We start from the raw sequence: 19,272 nt of genomic DNA on the forward strand, positions 1-19,272 counted from the left end.
GCTAAGACTGCCTGAAGTTGGTCGTTTTGAGGTGACAGCCCAGACAATAACCAAAGCCACATTTTCCTCTGATTGGTTGTTTCTGTGCCTACGTCAAAGCTGTCGGTTGTGGTTGGCTTCAGTTTATGTTCATCACAACAGTAACTGACAGTAGATCCCAATGTATTTTGCAAAACGAAACCAAATCTTACTAATTGAGAAAAAGAAGACGGAATAAAATAAGCTGCTGGGCTAGCCAGGTTATACATCTTGAACAATCAGGTTCTTAATAGCGTCAAGGTAAGGATTAAAGGACCATCGTAACACGAAACGACTAATATTATACTAGCGTTGTTCCTGTTTGGTAGAATTACAGGACCCGAGGGTGTAACGCTTGTTTTTGTTTACGCTTGTTTTTGTTTTATGTGAAACAAAATAAATATATGACATTAGCTAAATGGCTTTACAATGTGTTGCAATTCTAGCTTGGCATATAGCTTGCTAGAATACAAAATGACCGGTCGTTTAGCAATGTAAAACACAGTAATTCTGGGGTATTTGGTAGTTCATCATAAAAACAAAGAAATGGTATTGTGTACGTATCGCTAACATTCATTAGCAATCGTATCGATGTGCTTTCAGTATGTGTTGAGAACGTTTCTATTTGAACAATTATTTATTGCCGCATTTCTGTTTTAACCACAGACGCAGTGAATGTCAGCTCAGCAGCAGCTGAGATCAGAGGTGGTTCTAATTTGGAATGGAGGTATACTAAGGGCGTCTAAACTATATCCATTGAACTGGAGCTTAGATTTATCAAGTGTTTAATGTCGGTAGTTATTAAATGAACAATTTAGGTGTCCGCATGGTAGCCTACAGGCTGAGTAGGAAAAAATAACCGAATGGCCTAACTCTCATTACTTTGCGACGTGTTTGTTTCTTGTTATATAACATAACTGAACTCAAGGCTACGTTGTTATTCTGTAACGTTTCAAAGATCCACAAATCGATAGCTTTTGTTACCTACCGTGTAGGCTACTAAGGCTACACATCTGTGTCGATGCTTATTTGGTTTTTCTTTCGCTTAACGCGGGTTTTGTATTGCGAAAGATCACAACTACAAAGTCTGACACGCGGCCCTCATTCCCGAATACCCTCTAAAAGTGCATATTGACTCAAAAAATGTCTTCTCTCCTCATTCGTGTACATTTCTAAAGGAATACACGAAGGCCAATTCTATTTCGCAATGAAGTTGTACAACCACGGAGCGTACTGTCATGTGTCTTAGCTGCTTTGCACGGGTACTAAAAGACATGCGCACAGAAAGAAGCATGTCACCTCTGACAGCGGAACAACGACAGTGTTGTCCGTAATATCCGTGAGCGTATAATTTTGATTATACCATGATTTATTTGCATGATGCGACCGGGTAATTATATGTTTGGTGAAAAGTTATTGATAGGAATAAGCAACCCTCTGAATGAAAACTTCCCATTCTCTGAGTCAGACTTTTTTCTACAGCAATTATATTACAATCTGTTTTTAGGGTACTGTACTTATTTTAGTTTTTACACTTTGAATATTTGTTATATTTTTATATTGCTGGCACGTGGATGATTCGAGTTTCTAGCCACAGACTTTATTAACAATTCATTATACACGATTATACATTTTTATAATTGTGTCTGTTGGAACTTGCATATGTTTCTTCAAACTTCACTTTCCGTTTAACTGCTTAGGCCTATGTTCAGCCTCCTCAATGCTGTCTTTCATAGTCTTTTGTCTCTTACCTGCTGCCCCACTGCGATGCCCAGAAACCTCACTGTCAACACCCGTCTTCTACATGCAGCCGGTATAGGTAATCCTGTGATGGGGATGCCGGTGTAGACCACGCCATGGCCCATTTTGACACTGAGTACCAACGCCTGGAGGCGTCCTACAATGACTCTCCACCGGGAGAGGAGAATCTGCTGGTCCATGTTCCAGAGGGATCGAAATGTAACCATTTTTTTAGTGGTCCTTCTCCATTCTGTGAATTACAGTATTAGTGTGTCTGCTTATTTTTAGAGCCCCAGTTGAGGGCTTTCACAGTGTGGTAGGATTAGTATCCTCTACAAATACATATTAAGCTATTCTGATACATAGTCTGATAGTCTGGAAATGGCTGTCTGGGACAAGTACCTGTACCCTGCTTCACATCATATTCACAACATATAGTCTATAAACCAGTGCTATCTTTTTATTCAAAACCCAGTTTTATCACATTTTGCTTGCATTTAAACATCCTTAGTAAGGAACAAGATAAAGATTTATAGGCATACTTTTTCTTATTTAGAAACAGGAAATGAATCATGATCAATGAGTCTGATGTGAAGTATGTCATTTCTAAACACAAGAGCTGGAAATGTGTCTGTTCTATATCGATATTCACTCCAAGTTATCTTCTGATTGGCAGCCCACGTAAAGGACACACAGCTTATTGGTTAAATATACATTGTAATGTTGCTTATGCAAGCAGCATGGTCTTCAAAAGACCGGTACCAAGCCATCCTGTAATGGGCAGTAGAAAAACTGCATTCAGGATGACAGTTTATTTCTAATCTCAGCTAAATTAAATATGACCAATATAGCATTTGTTTGCTTTAGTTCTTTATATATAAGTATTAAAAATCATGGTCTTTATATATGCCTTAACATTAAAACATAAAGAATTGTAGGACATCCTAGGTACAGTACATGCTTCACTACACCCTGTAGAGTATTACTGTAATGTTTTCTGTTTTTTCCCAATCCAGCTCAATGGCACCATATAGAGAACCTGGACCTCTTCTTCCAGAGAATATCCTTATTGTAGCTCCTTGCATATATAATAAACAATCACGGTCCTTTACTGCAGCAGAGTTACTTTATCGTATTATTTTCTGTAAAGGTCAGTTAGTACACAAGAGTAACTGTATGACATACAGTAAGTTATCGCAGTCCAAACAGATCTGTAGCAATAGAGAAAGCATAATTGCATGTATGTAAACATATGTTAAAACAGAAAGTGTTTGTTGCATAGTAGCAAATTTATCTGTATTTCTCTGTTTTAGTCAGCTGTTTTACTAGGTGTGGGTTTAAAAAAAAAAAAAAAAAAGCATTTCCTTAACATATATAACGTTTATAATTTGCACCAGAAGAATGGCTTCACATGTATGCTGCTTGGAGAGATATTTGAACTTGTGTGAGTATTCTGGAATTTACACATCAACATCCGGGTTTGCAAAGTGAAGTGTACCCTCAAGGTTAGACAAACCACCCAAACCATGAAATAGATACAACAACTGTGTTCTGTCTACATAAGAAAGAAGAGCAGCCATTTGTTGCTTCTGGTGATTCTCTGGTAAATTAGAGAATTGCACATTCTCAGATAATTGTTTTATGTTCTTCTGCAGGCAATTGGTGTTTGTTGTTGCCTTCACTGTATTTCTGGCAAACTGCGTGGACTATGATATCCTCTTTGCGAACAAAATGGTGAACCATACGGACTCTTCCAAAGTGACTCTTCCAGATGCATTTCTGCCCGTAGACGTGTGTAGTGCCAGGTGAGATTTACACACGGTCTTATCGTATAATTTTCTCTGAATCGCTCGGTTTTTCAGTCTCACAATGGTCCTGTTGGTGCTGTGTTTTTCAGGATCCGTGATAATGTTTTTGTCATTTTCATCATGGTGATCTCCGGAGTCTTCTGGCTTCATAGGCTTATCAAATTCATCTATAACATTTGCTGCTACTGGGAGATCCGCTCGTTCTACACCAGTGCACTGAAGATGTCTATGGTGAGAAACACCACTTTTTGTATCGTATCTTTCCCAAGGGCTGGGCAGAGGAAGCTGTCTTTGCACCATCCAATAAAAAGATAATAACGTGTCAGAGATTCACAAGGTGCAGAAAATTTCACAGTTTTTTTTAGATTTATTTCACTGGTAAAAAAGATGCCAAACAGATGCTTCATTTCTTTTTTTCTGCAGACTTGCGTCTTTACCATTATCAGAAAAAAACGAAAAGCAGTGACATGTTACACTTGTGGTTACATTTATCAGCTTATTTGCACTTATATGACACTAAGAAAATTAAATGCACTCATCGTCACATGACACAATTAGTTTTCAGTGAGAATGTATCAAACTGTGTGGTTCTAATTAACTTGAAGGGACTCTTTTTATAGAATAACACCTACTTGTGTTCATTCAAATTCCAGAATAAATTGTCTTAAAAAAGTCTAGTCAATTGAAGAGCAGATTTTTCCAGTGGCTTTTTCGAGAGCTTTGATTTAATCATTTTAGGGTAAGAAAAACACCTCCAAATGTAATTCTAAACTATATAACAGTGAAGGACTGAAAATACCAATTCCGCCAAAACCTTCTGTTCATCTGTTCAGGGTTTATGTGCAGTCAGCTGAGAACAGCGGAATATTGCAGAACAGAACAGGATTGTGTATTGGAGGTTACAAACCCCCCCCCCCCCCTTCTCTGTTCCCCAGGCGGATTTGCCGTATTTTACCTGGCAGGAGGTTCAGGCGCGCATCGTGGAGATCCAGAAGGAGCACCAGATCTGCATCCACAAGAAGGAGCTGACGGAGCTGGACATCTACCACCGCATCCTGCGCTTCAAGAACTACATGGTGGCCATGGTCAACAAGTCCCTGCTGCCCGTGCGTTTCCGCCTGCCCGCGCTGGGCGACGTCGTCTTCTACACGCGCGGGCTCAAGTACAACTTCGAGCTCATCTTCTTCTGGGGCCCCGGCTCCCTGTTCGAGAACGAGTGGAGCCTGAAGCCGGAGTACAAGCGCGGCGGGAACCGGCTGGAGCTGGCCGACAAGCTGAGCTCGCGCATCCTGTGGATCGGCGTGGCCAACCTGCTGCTCTGCCCCGTCATCCTCATCTGGCAGATCCTGTACGCCTTCTTCAGCTACACGGAGGTGATCAAGCGGGAGCCGGGCAGCCTGGGCGCGCGGTGCTGGTCGCTGTACGGCCGCTGCTACCTGCGCCACTTCAACGAGCTGGACCACGAGCTCATGTCGCGCCTCAGCAAAGGATACAAGGCCTCCTCCAAGTACATGAACTGCTTCATGTCGCCGCTGTGCACGGTGGTGGCCAAGAACGTGGCCTTCTTCGCCGGCTCCATCCTGGCCGTGCTCATCGCCCTCACCATCTACGACGAGGACGTGCTGGCCGTGGAGCACGTGCTCACCAGCATCACCCTGCTGGGCGTCTGCATCACCATCTGCAGGTGAGGGACAGCGGAGCATTGGAAGGGTACTGGGACTGGGTATAGGGGTGGGGTACTGGGACTGGGTATAGAGGTGGGATACTGGGACTGGGAATAGGGGTGGGATACTAGGACTGGGTATAGGGTAAGGGTACAGGGGGTTAGTAAATGGGCAGGGTACGGGGGGTTAGTAAATGGGCAGGGTACAGGGGTTGAGTAAATGGGCAGGGTACAGGGGTTGAGTAAATGGGTGGGGTACAGGGATAAAGTATAAGAACAGTGGTGATTTAAAGGACCTGAGCTCAGCTTGTTAGGCCAACTATAGGATGGTCCATCAGTAGGATGGAGTAACATGCAGATGTATTGACTTATGGAACAAATGTGAGAAGATGCAACATGTCTATCCTCGTTAATATCAAAGGAAACACAAATATCAAAGAAATATCTTCTGTAGCCTTCATATGACTGATCTTTCCGTTTTGGCTTGAGGCCAGTTTGTTTTCTTTGGACGTGTTGAACTGGCATAAATGTGGTATCTGTGCAGCAGTCAGACATTACAGCGTACCTGATCGTTTCCGCTTCAGGTCCTTCATCCCAGACAAACACCTGGTGTTCTGCCCAGAGCAGCTGCTGAAGGGGATCCTGGCGCACATACACTACATGCCTGACCACTGGCAGGGGAGCGCCCACCGCTACGAGACCCGCGATGAGTTCTCCCAGCTCTTTCAGTACAAAGCCGTGAGTGCGGGGACTATCCCCCACTTCATTTCTTGTAACCTGCTCCACCTGCGCATAGGGATATATGGCCTAAAATTTGTATGACGACATATTTTGAATTTTGGAGACTGACGATATATATCACAGTATATATATTTTTTTCTCCTAATTTCCACAGACCAGGCTTTAAATGGTATACAATACAGACTCAGGGCTAACAGTTCCCTGGAATTAACTATAAGGTTATTATTAATTAATGAGACTGGGTGTTTGTCACGGAAGTTGCTGGTGTAACGGTTCAGTGACTTTCCCCAATTTGCTGCCATTTTCACGATTTCCTCCATTTAGTGCTTTCCATGATTTAGCAGCAGTTTTGGATGGTAACTGTCAACCATAACATAGCCTACCTTGTAGAGGCATCCACATTTTGAAGTGCTTATGATGTCAGGAGTGTGTTCACTGCGTTCTCATTTGCCCCGCCCACTTCCTGTGCAGGTGTTCATCCTGGAGGAGCTGCTCAGTCCGGTGATCACGCCCTTCATCCTCATCTTCTGCCTCCGCCGCAAGTCGCTGGAGATCATCGACTTCTTCCGCAACTTCACCGTGGAGGTGGTTGGGGTGGGAGACACCTGCTCCTTCGCCCAGATGGACGTCCGTCAGCACGGACACCCTGCGGTGAGCGCCAGGGGGGATGAGGGGGCGGGGCAGTGGGTTCAGACACAGCAGTGACCATATAGTGTCTCTCCATCAAAACCGAGGTTTACTCTCGCTCTGAGTAAGTAATAAAACCATTCACAACACAAAAACGTCAGTATAAAGTAACTCCATCGGGCATGGGTGGCCAACCCTGGTCCAGGAGAGCCACAGGGTCTGCTGGTTTTTGTTTTCACCTTAAATATAACAACCACTTAGACCAAAGAATCCAGTTGAGTTGAGAACTGTGTAATTAACTTCTTTAATTGATCAATTAAGTGCTGAGTAAAAACAAAAACCACCAGACCCTGCGGCTCTCTAGGACCTGGGCTGGCCATCCCTGTAGTAGGGCACTGGGTCAATAATTGCTGCCAGTGAAATCAGTATGTATCTTGGCACAGAGTCACTGATCAATCAGTATCATTGAGCAGCAATTAAATCTATCAATAAGGGTATGAGTTCACCAAAACCATGCCAGGAAAGTGCACTCCACAACATAAACAGTAACTTATCATATATCATTTAATAGATATATGGGTTAGCATAATTAGAATGTACATGTCTGCTGTGTTCTTGTGTGTGTGTGTGTGTGTGTGTTTGGAGTGGTCACCCTTTTATCTGTGCATTGGCAGTGGATGTCAGCGGGGAAGACGGAGGCCTCCATCTACCAGCAGGCGGAGGACGGGAAGACGGAGCTGTCCCTCATGCACTTCGCCATCACCAACCCCCAGTGGCAGCCGCCGCGCGAGAGCACGCACTTCATCAGCCAGCTGAAGGAGAAGGTGCAGCGCGAGGCCATCGGGGGGCAGCAGGGAGCCCTGGCCGATAATCACATCTTCACCTCCATCCAGTCCATCCAGTCAGAGTCTGAGGTGAGACGGTCTATGCCACTTCCTCCCAGTTTGTGCTCTAGGGTCAACTGAATTCACAGTATTTACAATCCTGATACTCATTTAGTCCTTCACAATAACACCCAGTTTGTAGTGAGTTTGTGCTAAATGCTTCCAGTTTACTTCACATTGAGAAAGAGTGGATTACTTGGATCCCAGGCGTTTCAGTAGTTATGAGGAGTCCTGTTGTTGTGAGGAATCAGGTAGTCTTGTACTGTCTGTTGAACTTCTCCTTCCTTGTGTGTTTAGCCTCACAGCCTGATTGCTAACCTCCTGGTGGGACCTCCATCCCTGGCATCCCTGCATTTGGGGAGGGACGGCTCAGTGGCCAATCACACGTCAGGCGTGGGCGTGGGTGGCGGCTCAGTGGCCAATCACGCGTCAGGCATGGGCGGGAGCGACGCGGCTTCGGCCCTGCGCTCCCTCTCTCCTCTCAGCACCAGCCAGCACCTCCGCGGGAGCTTCACCTCCAGCCGCCCGTCCCGCAGTGACACCACCGGGGGCAGAGCCATGGCAGGGTCAGGGTAAGGGTCCCCAGCCTTAATCTAATCTAATCTAATCTAATCTAATTAGATCAGATTAGATTAGATTAGGCTTTATTGTACAGTGCTGTGGAAATTTGTTTTTGGCCTCATAAGGAGGACATACAGTCAAGGCGCCAGTCTGAATAACAATATATAATACAGGATGCTTCGTCCGTAAAATACATTACAGCTCTGCAGCAAGCCGCATTTCGGCATTTAATGATGACTAAGATAGCAGATATGAGACGGGAGGGAAGGTTGGGTTAAAGTAGAAGGCATCAAGGATCTGAAGATGAGCTGAGATCAGAAGACGCGCTGCAGTTTGGCAGTTTGTAGCTATTGTTTAGTGATTATGGAACTTATGCACATGTTCTCATGCTCTCATTTTCAGTTATGAGTCCAAGTTGAAGACAAGTTTTGATTGAATCCAGACCCCCCCCCTCCCCCCCCATGGCCTTATTTCAGTTAACCTTTTCTCTCTCCCTCTCTCTCTCTCTCTGCCGCAGCACTGATGCCCGGACGGCCAGCTCCGGCAGCAGCGCGTGGGAGGGTCAGCTGACCAGCTTGGTCCTGTCGGAGTACGCCTCCACGGAAATGAGCATCCACGCCCTCTACATGCACGAGGTACGGCCCCAGCGTCGCCGCCCGCCGCCGTCTTGTCTCCGGCGCGGAGTGCTGTGACTGAGCTGAGTGACGTGACGCTTCTCTCCGTGCTCGTCCGCCCCCGCTCTCCCAGCTCCACAAGCAGCAGTCGCGGGGCGAGCTGTCCCGCCACACCTGGCACAGGGAGGACAGCGACGAGAGCAGCGAGAGCGCCCCGGACGACGGCGACGCCCCCCGCGGCCTCCCGCGCTCCAACACCTTCCCCCGCGCCGCCGCCGCCCACCAGGAGGAGGCGCCGCTGCAGAGCAGCGCCCAGCGCCGCTATGGGGGAACCATAGGTACAAGCTTCAGGGAGTCACAGAGCAAAGGAGAGAGTCCAGGGGGAATTCAGGGAAAGATACTAGCTGATTCTAGATTTTACTTTATATTCTAATAGTTCATAATTTAAACAGTGGTGGACTGAGAGACCACTGTAGCTAACAGACCTAGAACTTCCCTGTGATGTGCAGTCCATTGTGTTCCTTCTTGAACAGTGGTGCATGTGCTCGGCTGTGTCCTCCCATGGCTTAATCAAATTCAAATTCAAAGTGCTTTATTGGCATGACAAAATTTGTATTTGTATTGGCAAGGCATGGCAAGGAACATGTGAAACATCAAATAACAAACAAATAATAATAACTCAATAATGTGGCTTAACCACTGTGTGGTAATTTTGTGTCTCCCCAGACTCACTCGGAGGGGGGCCTAGGACTGCCCCGAGACAGTCCCGCCTCCCCATGGGTGGCTGGGCTGAGGAGGCCCAGGCAGGGAGGCACCATGACCCTGTCCCAGAGGAGGGCTCTGAGGACGAGCTCCCACCACACATCCACAAGGTACAGTCTACATACAGCACATCCACAAGGTACAGTCTACATACAGCACATCCACAAGGTACAGTCTACATACAGCACATCCACAAGGTACAGTCTATATACAGCACACCCACAAGGTACAGCCTACATACAGTACATCCACAAGGTACAGTCTACATACAGCACACCCACAAGGTACAGCCTACATACAGCACATCCACAAGGTACAGCCTACATACAGCACATCCACAAGGCACAGCCTACATACAGCACATCCACAAGGCACAGCCTACATACAGCACATCCACAAGGTACAGCCTATATACAGCACATCCACAAGGCACAGCCTACATACAGCACATCCACAGGGCACAGCCTACATAGAGCACATCCACAGGGCACAGCCTACATAGAGCATATCCACAAGGTAAAGTCTACATATAGCACACCTATAAGATACAGTCTACATACAGCACATACTCATGATTATGTCCTCTATTAGGGAACCAAACATTCACCATCTAATGTATAGATAATTTTAAGTACAGATTCAATTAAAGATGATCTACTCTGTCTTACTATGCACTTCATAGTTTTTCAATTTTCAATGGAAAATATAATATAAAATATAATCTCTAAAATATACACATTTTTTCTTTCTCTTTACAGGTGACATAACTGACAAACAGGACTTTTTCCATTTAATATTTAAGTAAGAAGGATTCGCTGCTACCTTCCTCAGACAAACATCCCCCCTTTCAAAACGTAGACCCATTTAAAACAATGATTGTACTATACCCAGGAAATCTTAACGTTGCTTTTTGGCATTCTTTCTCCCATCTCATAAGACACTGGAAAAAATCCTTATTTTTCATCACAACAGAGAAGCAGGCTGAACATGTTCTGTACAGACGAATGGACGCTGCTCTCTGTGACTCGAGACATGCAGCCTGACTTCAGTGCCAAACGAGACAAAGTCAATGTCAATACAGTGCTCTTCTTTCTAAGTCTTTTTCCCCCAAACTACAGTGACATATAGTGGAAACTGAAGGACAAAGGAAACTAATAACATCCTGCTCAAACCATAACTGCTGTGTCTCGTCTGCTTACATTGGGCTATATCTTGTGACCAAACCGCTAAAACCCATTGAATAATGCATCCAGTTTAGGTCAGTGCATCTGTTTATGGTTTGTACTGAGGAGCTTAACCAAGGAATAATTAACTAGGACCAGATTCATATTAATTGCACATTGAACTTAATCCTTAAATTTGAGTAACAAATTATACGAAACTCTGGCTTTTTTTATTTTTGTGTATGAGATATGAATTAGGTAGTTGCAGAACTACGTGAACAAGACTAGGCAAGCCAGGTTCGGCTGGGCCCTGGATACAGCCTGTGGGGAACATAGTCTGTCAGAAACAGGAACCTTTGACCCATCAATTTTGTCCCTCAGGATCCGGCAAAAATGATGTACAAGAATAGACAGAATGTTAAAACCTTGACTAAATATGTTACACAAATTTAAGGACAGAGAGGCACTAGGGTTAGAGTGAGTGAGCCAGTGTGTGTTTCCTACCAGATTGTGACTAGGAACATCGGAGGAAGGTGTAAATTATACAACACATTTTGTCCCAGTCATTCAGACTCCGTCCAAATGAATGTGCTCTGTTCCCATTGTAATAATACATACTGCATTCTATCTCAAAATTCACAAATATTTCTTGTCAACAAGGTAGCAGGGAGAAAAAAGAATGTGCAAATAAAAAAATATACGTTTAACAGTCCTGTCAATTTAAGAATGCAAAACAATAGTTCTTATTTTATTATCGGCTTGTTAGCATGGAGGGTTGAAGATATTATTGCTATTGTTAGCAGGCTGGTACTGTGGCTGCCTGACAGCAAGCTTTTTTATAGTAAGGGAATTGAACACTGATAATGAGAAGCAATCACAGTAGCACTTTATTACACCTGAAATTCTTCAGATAGTTTGTTTTCTTATTTGCAATAAAATCATTTTAATATTGAACCCTTCTGGTGATATGACAGCTCAGACCCATTTTGGTAAAGAAATACTCCAAGTGTACTCATGACACAATATTTATGTTTATGAAATTAAGACTGTACCCCTCTCCTCAGCATGTATCTTATTTGGCAAAGAGCACTGATTTTAACATTTATGAATGTGCCATATTAAGCCAGGAAGCATTATAAAATGGCCCTCATCCTGCAAAGGTTTTATGGTGAAGGGCACACTAGTCTGGATTGTGAGCCAGTAAGACACTGTAAAATATCCCAGCAAAATGCTAGTAAAGATAACCTTCTGCACTTAATGCGCATGTTCCTGGCTGTTTGCACCTGTTTAAAATAATGCACTTTACTTTACATTTTTAATATCCAAAGGATATCTATTATGAATGATCTTTGGTTGTTAAATTCTAAACTTTTTGTGTAGTTTGGTTATGATGTTTTAATAACTTTTGTACCAAGGGGTGCGCCATATTTGAGGTTTTGTAGTTAGAATTGGTTTTGGAGTATCATGGTCTTGTATGTTCAGTAGGATAAAAGCACAGAAGAGTGTTTTGGATTGCTTCAGAATGTAAAGGCTTAACATCCATTTTCAGCACTGTAAAAAGAATATGCAATATTTCAAAGCAACTTGCTTCGGATAATTTTGTATTTTTAAGCTTAACTATTTAAGTCATTATGGCAACTAGAATTCATTAGTCATTTTGTTCAAAACTTTTGTTAAGTTTTTCTAACTATTAAATGTATGTTTTCTGAACTAATGAATGTTAGTTGGCATAGTCTTAACTCAAAATTTTAAAATCTAAGCTGAATACTAACAAAAATTATTGAAGCAATTGCTGTCTTGAAATATTGAGCATTCAGAACATTTTTTTACAGTGAGATTACACAAACCGTATCCTTTTATGGTGCAGTTTGCTTTGAGGAAAATGTAAAGTTAATTCTTTTCTTTTTCATTGCAATGTGCACTCTCTACTGACAGGTCATGGGAAAGTATGCGTTGTGTACATAGATGAAAACATGCCTCACAGAGATTGGTGTGCTTTACTTCATTTACTGCAAAAACCTTACCAAATGTTATCACAGGGAAGAGTTTGTCCTGGTCCAACTCTTGTTAGCTGAAGATAGAAGAGTGTATGAGGATCATGTGAGGCGTGGTAGTCACTCATTCCAGATATGTTAAACCACTCTTCGTGGAGCTCTTTGAAACATAATGTTCAGAACTGTACAGATTAATTCCCTATGTACAGCCCAGTTTTCTCACAGACATACTCTGTGTTGAACTCAACTTCTCTGTGTGTTGTGTAGAATGATGCCCAAATACATGCATGCCCTTTCTCCTTTAGCCCACAGTGGTAGTACATGCTCAAATACCACATACCTTGTCATCCCCAAGCATAATCTTCATGGTTTGCGTGAGTCTCAGTAGAACTGTGCATACTTTGTTCTGTTGTTTTTGTTTTATAGACTGAAGTTATGTATGATATATTTTGTACAGTTGTAAAGCCATTAATAAAATGTATTTAATAAGTTAATGTTTTGTTTATTTTTTTCTTATCTTGTACTCAAACAAACATCATGTCTTAGTGGTATGCTTTCATATTGTGTTTTTCCAAACAATGTTTTTGCCTTATAGACAATATCTTCCATTCTTTTGAGAACACATACTTTTTATGAATACACCTTTGGAAACCGTTTTTCTGACATTTCAACCCAAACATGATCCTACAACTATACATATTTGAAAGTATGCCCTCAATCAATCAGTCAGTTACATTTTGTTACAGATTTCATAAAACAAAATGCTTTCCATGCTTCACTTTTTTTCTGGACAAATCTTGAAGTGTAGACAAAGTATGGTGGATTATCCATCTTGTGCTAGTGCCAGCTTCACAGTATGCTCTGCACTCATTGGCCACTTTATTAGGTAAGCCTGCTCTTTAGCACAGATAGTCTGCTCCTCCAAACAGTGAATCAACTCAGTATATAAGCATGCAGACATGGTGAAGAAGTGTAGTTTTTTATTTGACCAAAAATTTGAATGTGATCTAAGAAACTTTGGCAATATCATGATTGTTGATGCCAGACATGGTGATAGAGTTTGCAGAGAATAGTATATAAACAATAAACAAAAAACACAGTGAGCAGCAGTTCTGTGGGTGAAAACATCTGGTTAATGAGAGGTCAGAGGAGAATGGGTAGCCTTCTGCAAACTAACAGAAAGGCCACAAATGCGCAAATAACAGCTTTTTTACTACAGTGGTATGCAGAAGAACATCTTTGAATGCGCAACACGTCAAACCTTGAAGCAGATGGGCTACAGCAGCAGAAGTCACCTGGTCTGACGAACCTCAATTTGGTAAGGTCAGAATTTGGTGTAAACGACACTAATCCATGATCTATCCATCCATCCATCTATCCAATCTTGTGTCAAAGGTGCAAGCTTATGGCGCTGGTGTAATGGAATGGGGACCATTTTCGTAGCACACATTTTAATAGCAGCTGAGCATCATTTGAATGTCATATCTTACCTAATCCTTGTTCCTGACCATGCCTTCATGGCCACAGTCTACCCTTTTTAAAATGGATACTTCCAGCAGGATAATGCACCATGTCGTAGAGCATCATCACAAGCTGGTTCCACAAACATGGGCGTGATTTCAGTTTACACCAATGGCCTGCACGTCCAGAATTTGCAGCATGAAGAGCACATTTGGGATGAGATGTGCACAGGAAGTTCCTAATGAATGTATGGCAGCAATCTGCGGAATCTGCATGATGCTAGGCTGTTCAGCATGGGTCCTACCCGGTACAAGATAGGTATACCTAATAAAGTGTCCGGTAAGTGCATGTTTAAACCAAAGTTTCTTTGTCTTTTTCTGGATATTTAGTATGGTAATTACAGTGTGTGTGTATATATATATATATATAAATATTTGTGTAACATTTCCCATCAGCATATCTACATAATCTTAACATCTATAATTAACACATTAAAATTCTTCATCACAACCTCGAAAGCATGGGTTATGCGCCAAAATCATGCAAAAATAATAGCACAAATTAAATGAAGTACTATATAATTTAGCTATAAGTGTATTATACAAGCTTATTAAATTGTTATTTTTGTGGATTTAATTGATTTTCTCTGAATTTCTAGAACAGGTTTAGAAATGGGATTTTACTGAAAAAAAGTCTCCCAACAGGACTGATCAAAGAAATGTATAGCTCGTGTGTAACGACTTATAAAAGACTCGCTTGATAATCAAGTTTAGCACCGAAGTCTGCAGTCAGTTCAATAGGCCTACTCAGAATCACATGTGCGCTGACATTGCGACGGGGGATAGAATTTTGACAGCAACACTGTCGTCGTCACAGTGAGCATTCCATTGTAGACCTGTGTTAGTCACGCATTTCCATTGCATCACAAAAGTAAAAGCAAAACTTTAAATAAACCTACGCATGACACGAAAAGGGACATTTAATTAAACGTATTGTTTTGGTAAGACAAATCTTTAATATCGGCTGGAGGTTTCGGCGGTTTTTGCTGACACTGACCGTTATAAACAGCAAAGCTATGGCTATCCGGAGCTTTAGCGTTGCGGGTTCACTCAGGTGAGTTCTCTTGTCAAATGGTTTTAGTATATTTACATCATATCCTACTTTATTGGGGCTAGAAGGGAGTATTGATGCTGCATGGCTCCGTTTTTGAATAAACAAATAAACAGACTGATGGTAAGTCGACCACAGGTTATTGAGTGAAATTTCACCACGTTGTTCTAGTTGAATGACCCCCTAACAAAGTAGGTTGTTAGGGGGTCATTCAAAATAGTGGAATTGGTGGTAGCCCATGAGTGTCCTCCGCTGGCCACCCGATGTCTGTTGTTAAAGATACGTTTAAGGGCAGTAGGCAGGTAATGGGTATTTTATGCGAGAAGTGGTTGGGCCCTGAGGTATTAAATGTTGAGAAGTCTTGACATTCAGAAGTCTTTGTTTTTGTATCATAGGTGTTTATGGTTGTATTTTACCCTGACACTTGCTTATACACAATAAAAACACACCAAAGTTTGAACAAAGGGACATACAGCTGTAAGGAGAACTGAAGTAGCCTAATGCAGAGTGCCCTATATTGTAGGCCTGGCTATGCTCTGCAGAATACAATACAAAGGCCTTATAAGACCACCGAGAGCAAGACAAGTAGGCACAGGCCACCTGGAGAAAAGTTCACTACTTCTTACAGAGGTAAGTGTCTCACTCTTTCCACACATAAGTAAATTTACTTCTGATATCTATTGAGAGGGAAAAAACTGTGCAGCAGTGTAGTACTGCATAATGATTAGGGAACTGGGCTTGTAGTTGTAACCTAGAAGATGCATCTTTAGTTCCCAGTTGAGGCACTACTTTGAGCCTTTCAGCAAGGTACTTAATTTGAACTGCTTCGGTATCCAGCTGCACAATGGAAACTATTTTAAAAGTGTGAGCTGCTCTAGATTAGTATCTGCTAAATGCCTAAAATATAGCGTTCCTAAGAAGACAAGACAAGACACGGCACAAGTCAGACCATTTAAGGTTTAAAGCAGGTTTCTTGGCCTCCAGTCCTGAAAGGCTGCAGTGCACACAGGTCTTTGAGATTGCCTTCAATCATCAGCTAAGATACCATAGGCTTCAAAACAAGGTTGCTGGAAGTAAATGCTTACTTCAAGCATTGGAACATACAGAAAACCAGCAGACACTGCAGACTCTCCAGGAACGGAATTTAAGACCTCTGGTTTACAGTACGTCAGGGTTTTTCCATTTATGAGAGAAGTATGGCTTCTTAGTCACTAAAGGCCAGATCAAGTCATGAGCAAGACCTTCTGATGCCTAATGTTATTGTGTCAGAGATCAACCTGACAAATCTTGAGTCCAGAGTGACTCGTGAAATCGTTATGGAAACAAGTTATTTATGTTGTTAACAGTTGCTTTGATGTGGACTGTGTAGTTAGGCAATAACAGTCGCAAGATTTTTATTAATGAGACGCTACCACTCTCATCTCATTTGCTGTCAAAGTTTTGACAGGAATCTGAACTAAGCTTTATTTCTCTCCGAGATCAGGGGGGAGTTAGAAAACTAGGGCAACAGCGCCATTATAAAAGATTTGTCTGTAACAGTAAGGGGGGGATGGGTTGTATGTTGTGATTCTATCCTGTGTTCCAAGGGGGTGGGGCCTAAATACTAGTCTCTCTCCTGCTCCCTGCAGCGGATTACCGCAACTGGGCAACTCAAAAACCGGAATCCTTAAAACCACCTGACAACCTGACGCGGAGCAACGCCAAGTTCCAGGCCATCACTTCCTACCAGGCCGACTACGGCTACAAGACCTCCGCGGATCCCCCGGCACCCGAGGACCTGCCCTTACAGAGTGCCGTCCCCTACGCCCTGCAGTACATGTCAAAGCCAGCCCAGCCGTCCAAATCGCAGGGGGCTATCTATGCCCCCAACGCCAGTGCCCAATTTGGTGGGGACGTGGGCTCCGCCCCCAGGAGGCAGAGGGGGGAGGAGCCCAGCTCAGTCCTGCCCACAAAAGCCGCGAGGGAGGCGGCCGGCGTCGGTGCCCGCCACATTTTCGCCCACTCCACCGAGTACAAGGACAGCTACAGGGCGTGGCCCACGTCACCTGTCTACCAGCACGCTTACGCTTCCTATGACCCCCCCAAGGGGACCATGCAGTTCGTCACCTCCTATGCTTGGGACTACCGGCCCTGGGGGGATCAGTCACGCCCCAACATCTTTCAGCGGGAGCAGTTCCTCAGGCCACAGGGCTCCTTCCAGCACACGACCACCTACCTGGCGGACTACACATCCAAGGTGGCCACGCCCAGCCGCACCAGGCCGGCACAGAGGCGATAAGTCCGCCCACCAAAGAACAAGGACGTGCAAGGCCTTCTGCCAGCCACGTACCACATGTGGGGTTCCTCTTTCTTTCTTTTTTTTGAAGTTTTATGTCTGTTTATTTATCCGTTATTGCATCTCAAACTCATATCAACATTTCAAATATCTGAACTCATATATTTTAATAATGAACAAATAAAAATACTTTCATTACCCTTTTTAAAAGATTTTTGAAAACATGTTTATGTAACACTATGGCGCTTAAGAGTATGCAGTGCTAATTTAGTAAATGCATTTTTATTTTCAGAGCACTCTTGAGCAACCTGTATTTCTTATGCCAGATAATTAGTGGCATTTTTAAAATTCTGATCTTCGATGAGTATGTATTATGGCCAGAGGTTTCTTAAAAACTATCCACCACCATGATTTTTAAACTTTCCTTTGAATAGGCCAAATTTTTCCTTGTATTTTATTTATTTATTTTTTTTGGGATCTTGATTAATAGAAGTGAACATTTTGCTTTTTAACAGAGCCCAGCTGTTGGCTGTTAACCGATTCCCTCAGTCTGCTGTCCCGTGTGGTTGTCCTTATTAACACCCATACAAGATGAGCTCCATTGAGATGCAGCCGATGCTGTGACTTGTTTCTCATTAAAATGACATCATAAGGACTTACCAGACAGTTTTATCCAGTAGCTCTCATACAGAAGGGGAGAACTCCAGAGTTTGTCTCAGTAAAACAAAAGTAGGCATTCAATACACTTCACTGAACACAGTCCATGTAAACAAATATTTACTACCACTACTCAGAAAAAATTGTTATATGTATGTCAATAATACACAGACCATGACTAAAAAAACAGACAATTAGCCCCTTCAACAATTACAAATCCAGTCCATTCACACATAACGCCAGTAGATGGCGCTGTCTTTCTATTTGTTTTTCACAAACGGATATGTAATTTTGCACTTTACCATTTCTGAAATGAAAACATATTTACTCCTGCTGTACGTCTCTAAGATCAGCTCCTTACAGTCTACAGTCCTATTGCACGGCTATCTCACCTGATGAAATACACATTTTCCAGCTGGTTTTGTGAGTGTTGAAACTGAAACGGTGGTGAGAAGGTATGCAGGACTTAAGGGGGGTGCAGGGGGTCAGTGAGGATGGGGTGTCACCAATTGATGATACTGGGAAAAGCTGGGTGCTGTAAAGTTGTTGGTTTCAGTAAGAAAAGGAGTGCTAATCTTATGAGAAGGAAATGTCGGTGACATTCCAGACATGATTTGGTCACCAAAAATACTGATACAAGTAGATCTGTGGTGGAGCAACACATCTCACAATATAGAAAATAAATACTCTCTGTCTAGTTATCTGTCTACTCTTTCTAAAAGTAACAACCTTATACCTGTTTTCAAAAAAGAAATCAACACAAACCAATACAATCCGGTTATGTTTATGAACTGCCTATAATCCAGAATGGCTGGATTCCCCAGCAGGTCACCCCATAGTGGCAGGTATTGGAAGCATGTAGATTACATAGCCTACTATTTTGCCCCCATTGCTTCCATCTTATTTGAAAGTTATATCTGATGTTTTTAAAAAATAAAATGAATTAGGCAATTGGCCAAATTACCTATCAACACAGGCGTAGATTTTGGGGGGGACGCAGGGGATACGTCCCCCTCAATATCTAGAACACGTGCATTTGCATTTCCCAATAAAAACATGAAAGAAGCAGAGGACTTTTAAATAGATGCAGAAAAGACACAAATTTGTGCATAAAAATTCACCAGAATGCAGGAAATGAAGTGTTTGACGTTCAAAATTTCCTCAGGGAGGACCCCCATAAATGTGTCGCTTAAT

General features: G+C 42.8%; 2 protein-coding genes across 3 annotated transcripts; both read left to right on the plus strand.

The window, feature by feature from the left end:
* Window positions 1-114: 114 nt before the first annotated feature.
* On the plus strand, window positions 115-13,069 carry atg9a (ATG9 autophagy related 9 homolog A (S. cerevisiae)). Of its 2 annotated transcripts, none has more exons than XM_064327514.1 (16): window positions 115-279; window positions 685-745; window positions 1,794-1,977; window positions 2,775-2,818; window positions 3,138-3,202; window positions 3,414-3,563; window positions 3,656-3,797; window positions 4,502-5,250; window positions 5,814-5,967; window positions 6,442-6,621; window positions 7,272-7,511; window positions 7,779-8,053; window positions 8,560-8,677; window positions 8,790-8,994; window positions 9,383-9,528; window positions 10,177-13,069. In XM_064327514.1, exons 3-16 carry the CDS (start codon window positions 1,875-1,877, stop codon window positions 10,183-10,185), a joined length of 2,580 nt encoding a protein of 859 aa, XP_064183584.1. In that variant the 5' UTR covers window positions 115-279; window positions 685-745; window positions 1,794-1,874; the 3' UTR covers window positions 10,186-13,069. The 2 variants fall into 2 exon arrangements, with proteins under 2 accessions (XP_064183584.1, XP_064183583.1); XM_064327513.1 differs by having other exon boundaries at window positions 1,829-1,977.
* Window positions 13,070-14,889: 1,820 nt separating this feature from the next.
* On the plus strand, window positions 14,890-17,514 carry LOC135252043 (stabilizer of axonemal microtubules 1-like). Its single transcript, XM_064329927.1, has 3 exons — window positions 14,890-15,149; window positions 15,670-15,776; window positions 16,775-17,514. Exons 1-3 carry the CDS (start codon window positions 15,112-15,114, stop codon window positions 17,422-17,424), a joined length of 795 nt encoding a protein of 264 aa, XP_064185997.1. The 5' UTR covers window positions 14,890-15,111; the 3' UTR covers window positions 17,425-17,514.
* Window positions 17,515-19,272: the final 1,758 nt, after the last annotated feature.

This window comes from Anguilla rostrata, chromosome 3, assembly GCF_018555375.3.
Source record: "Anguilla rostrata isolate EN2019 chromosome 3, ASM1855537v3, whole genome shotgun sequence".
In the NCBI taxonomy this organism is placed as follows: Eukaryota; Metazoa; Chordata; class Actinopteri; order Anguilliformes; family Anguillidae; genus Anguilla; species Anguilla rostrata.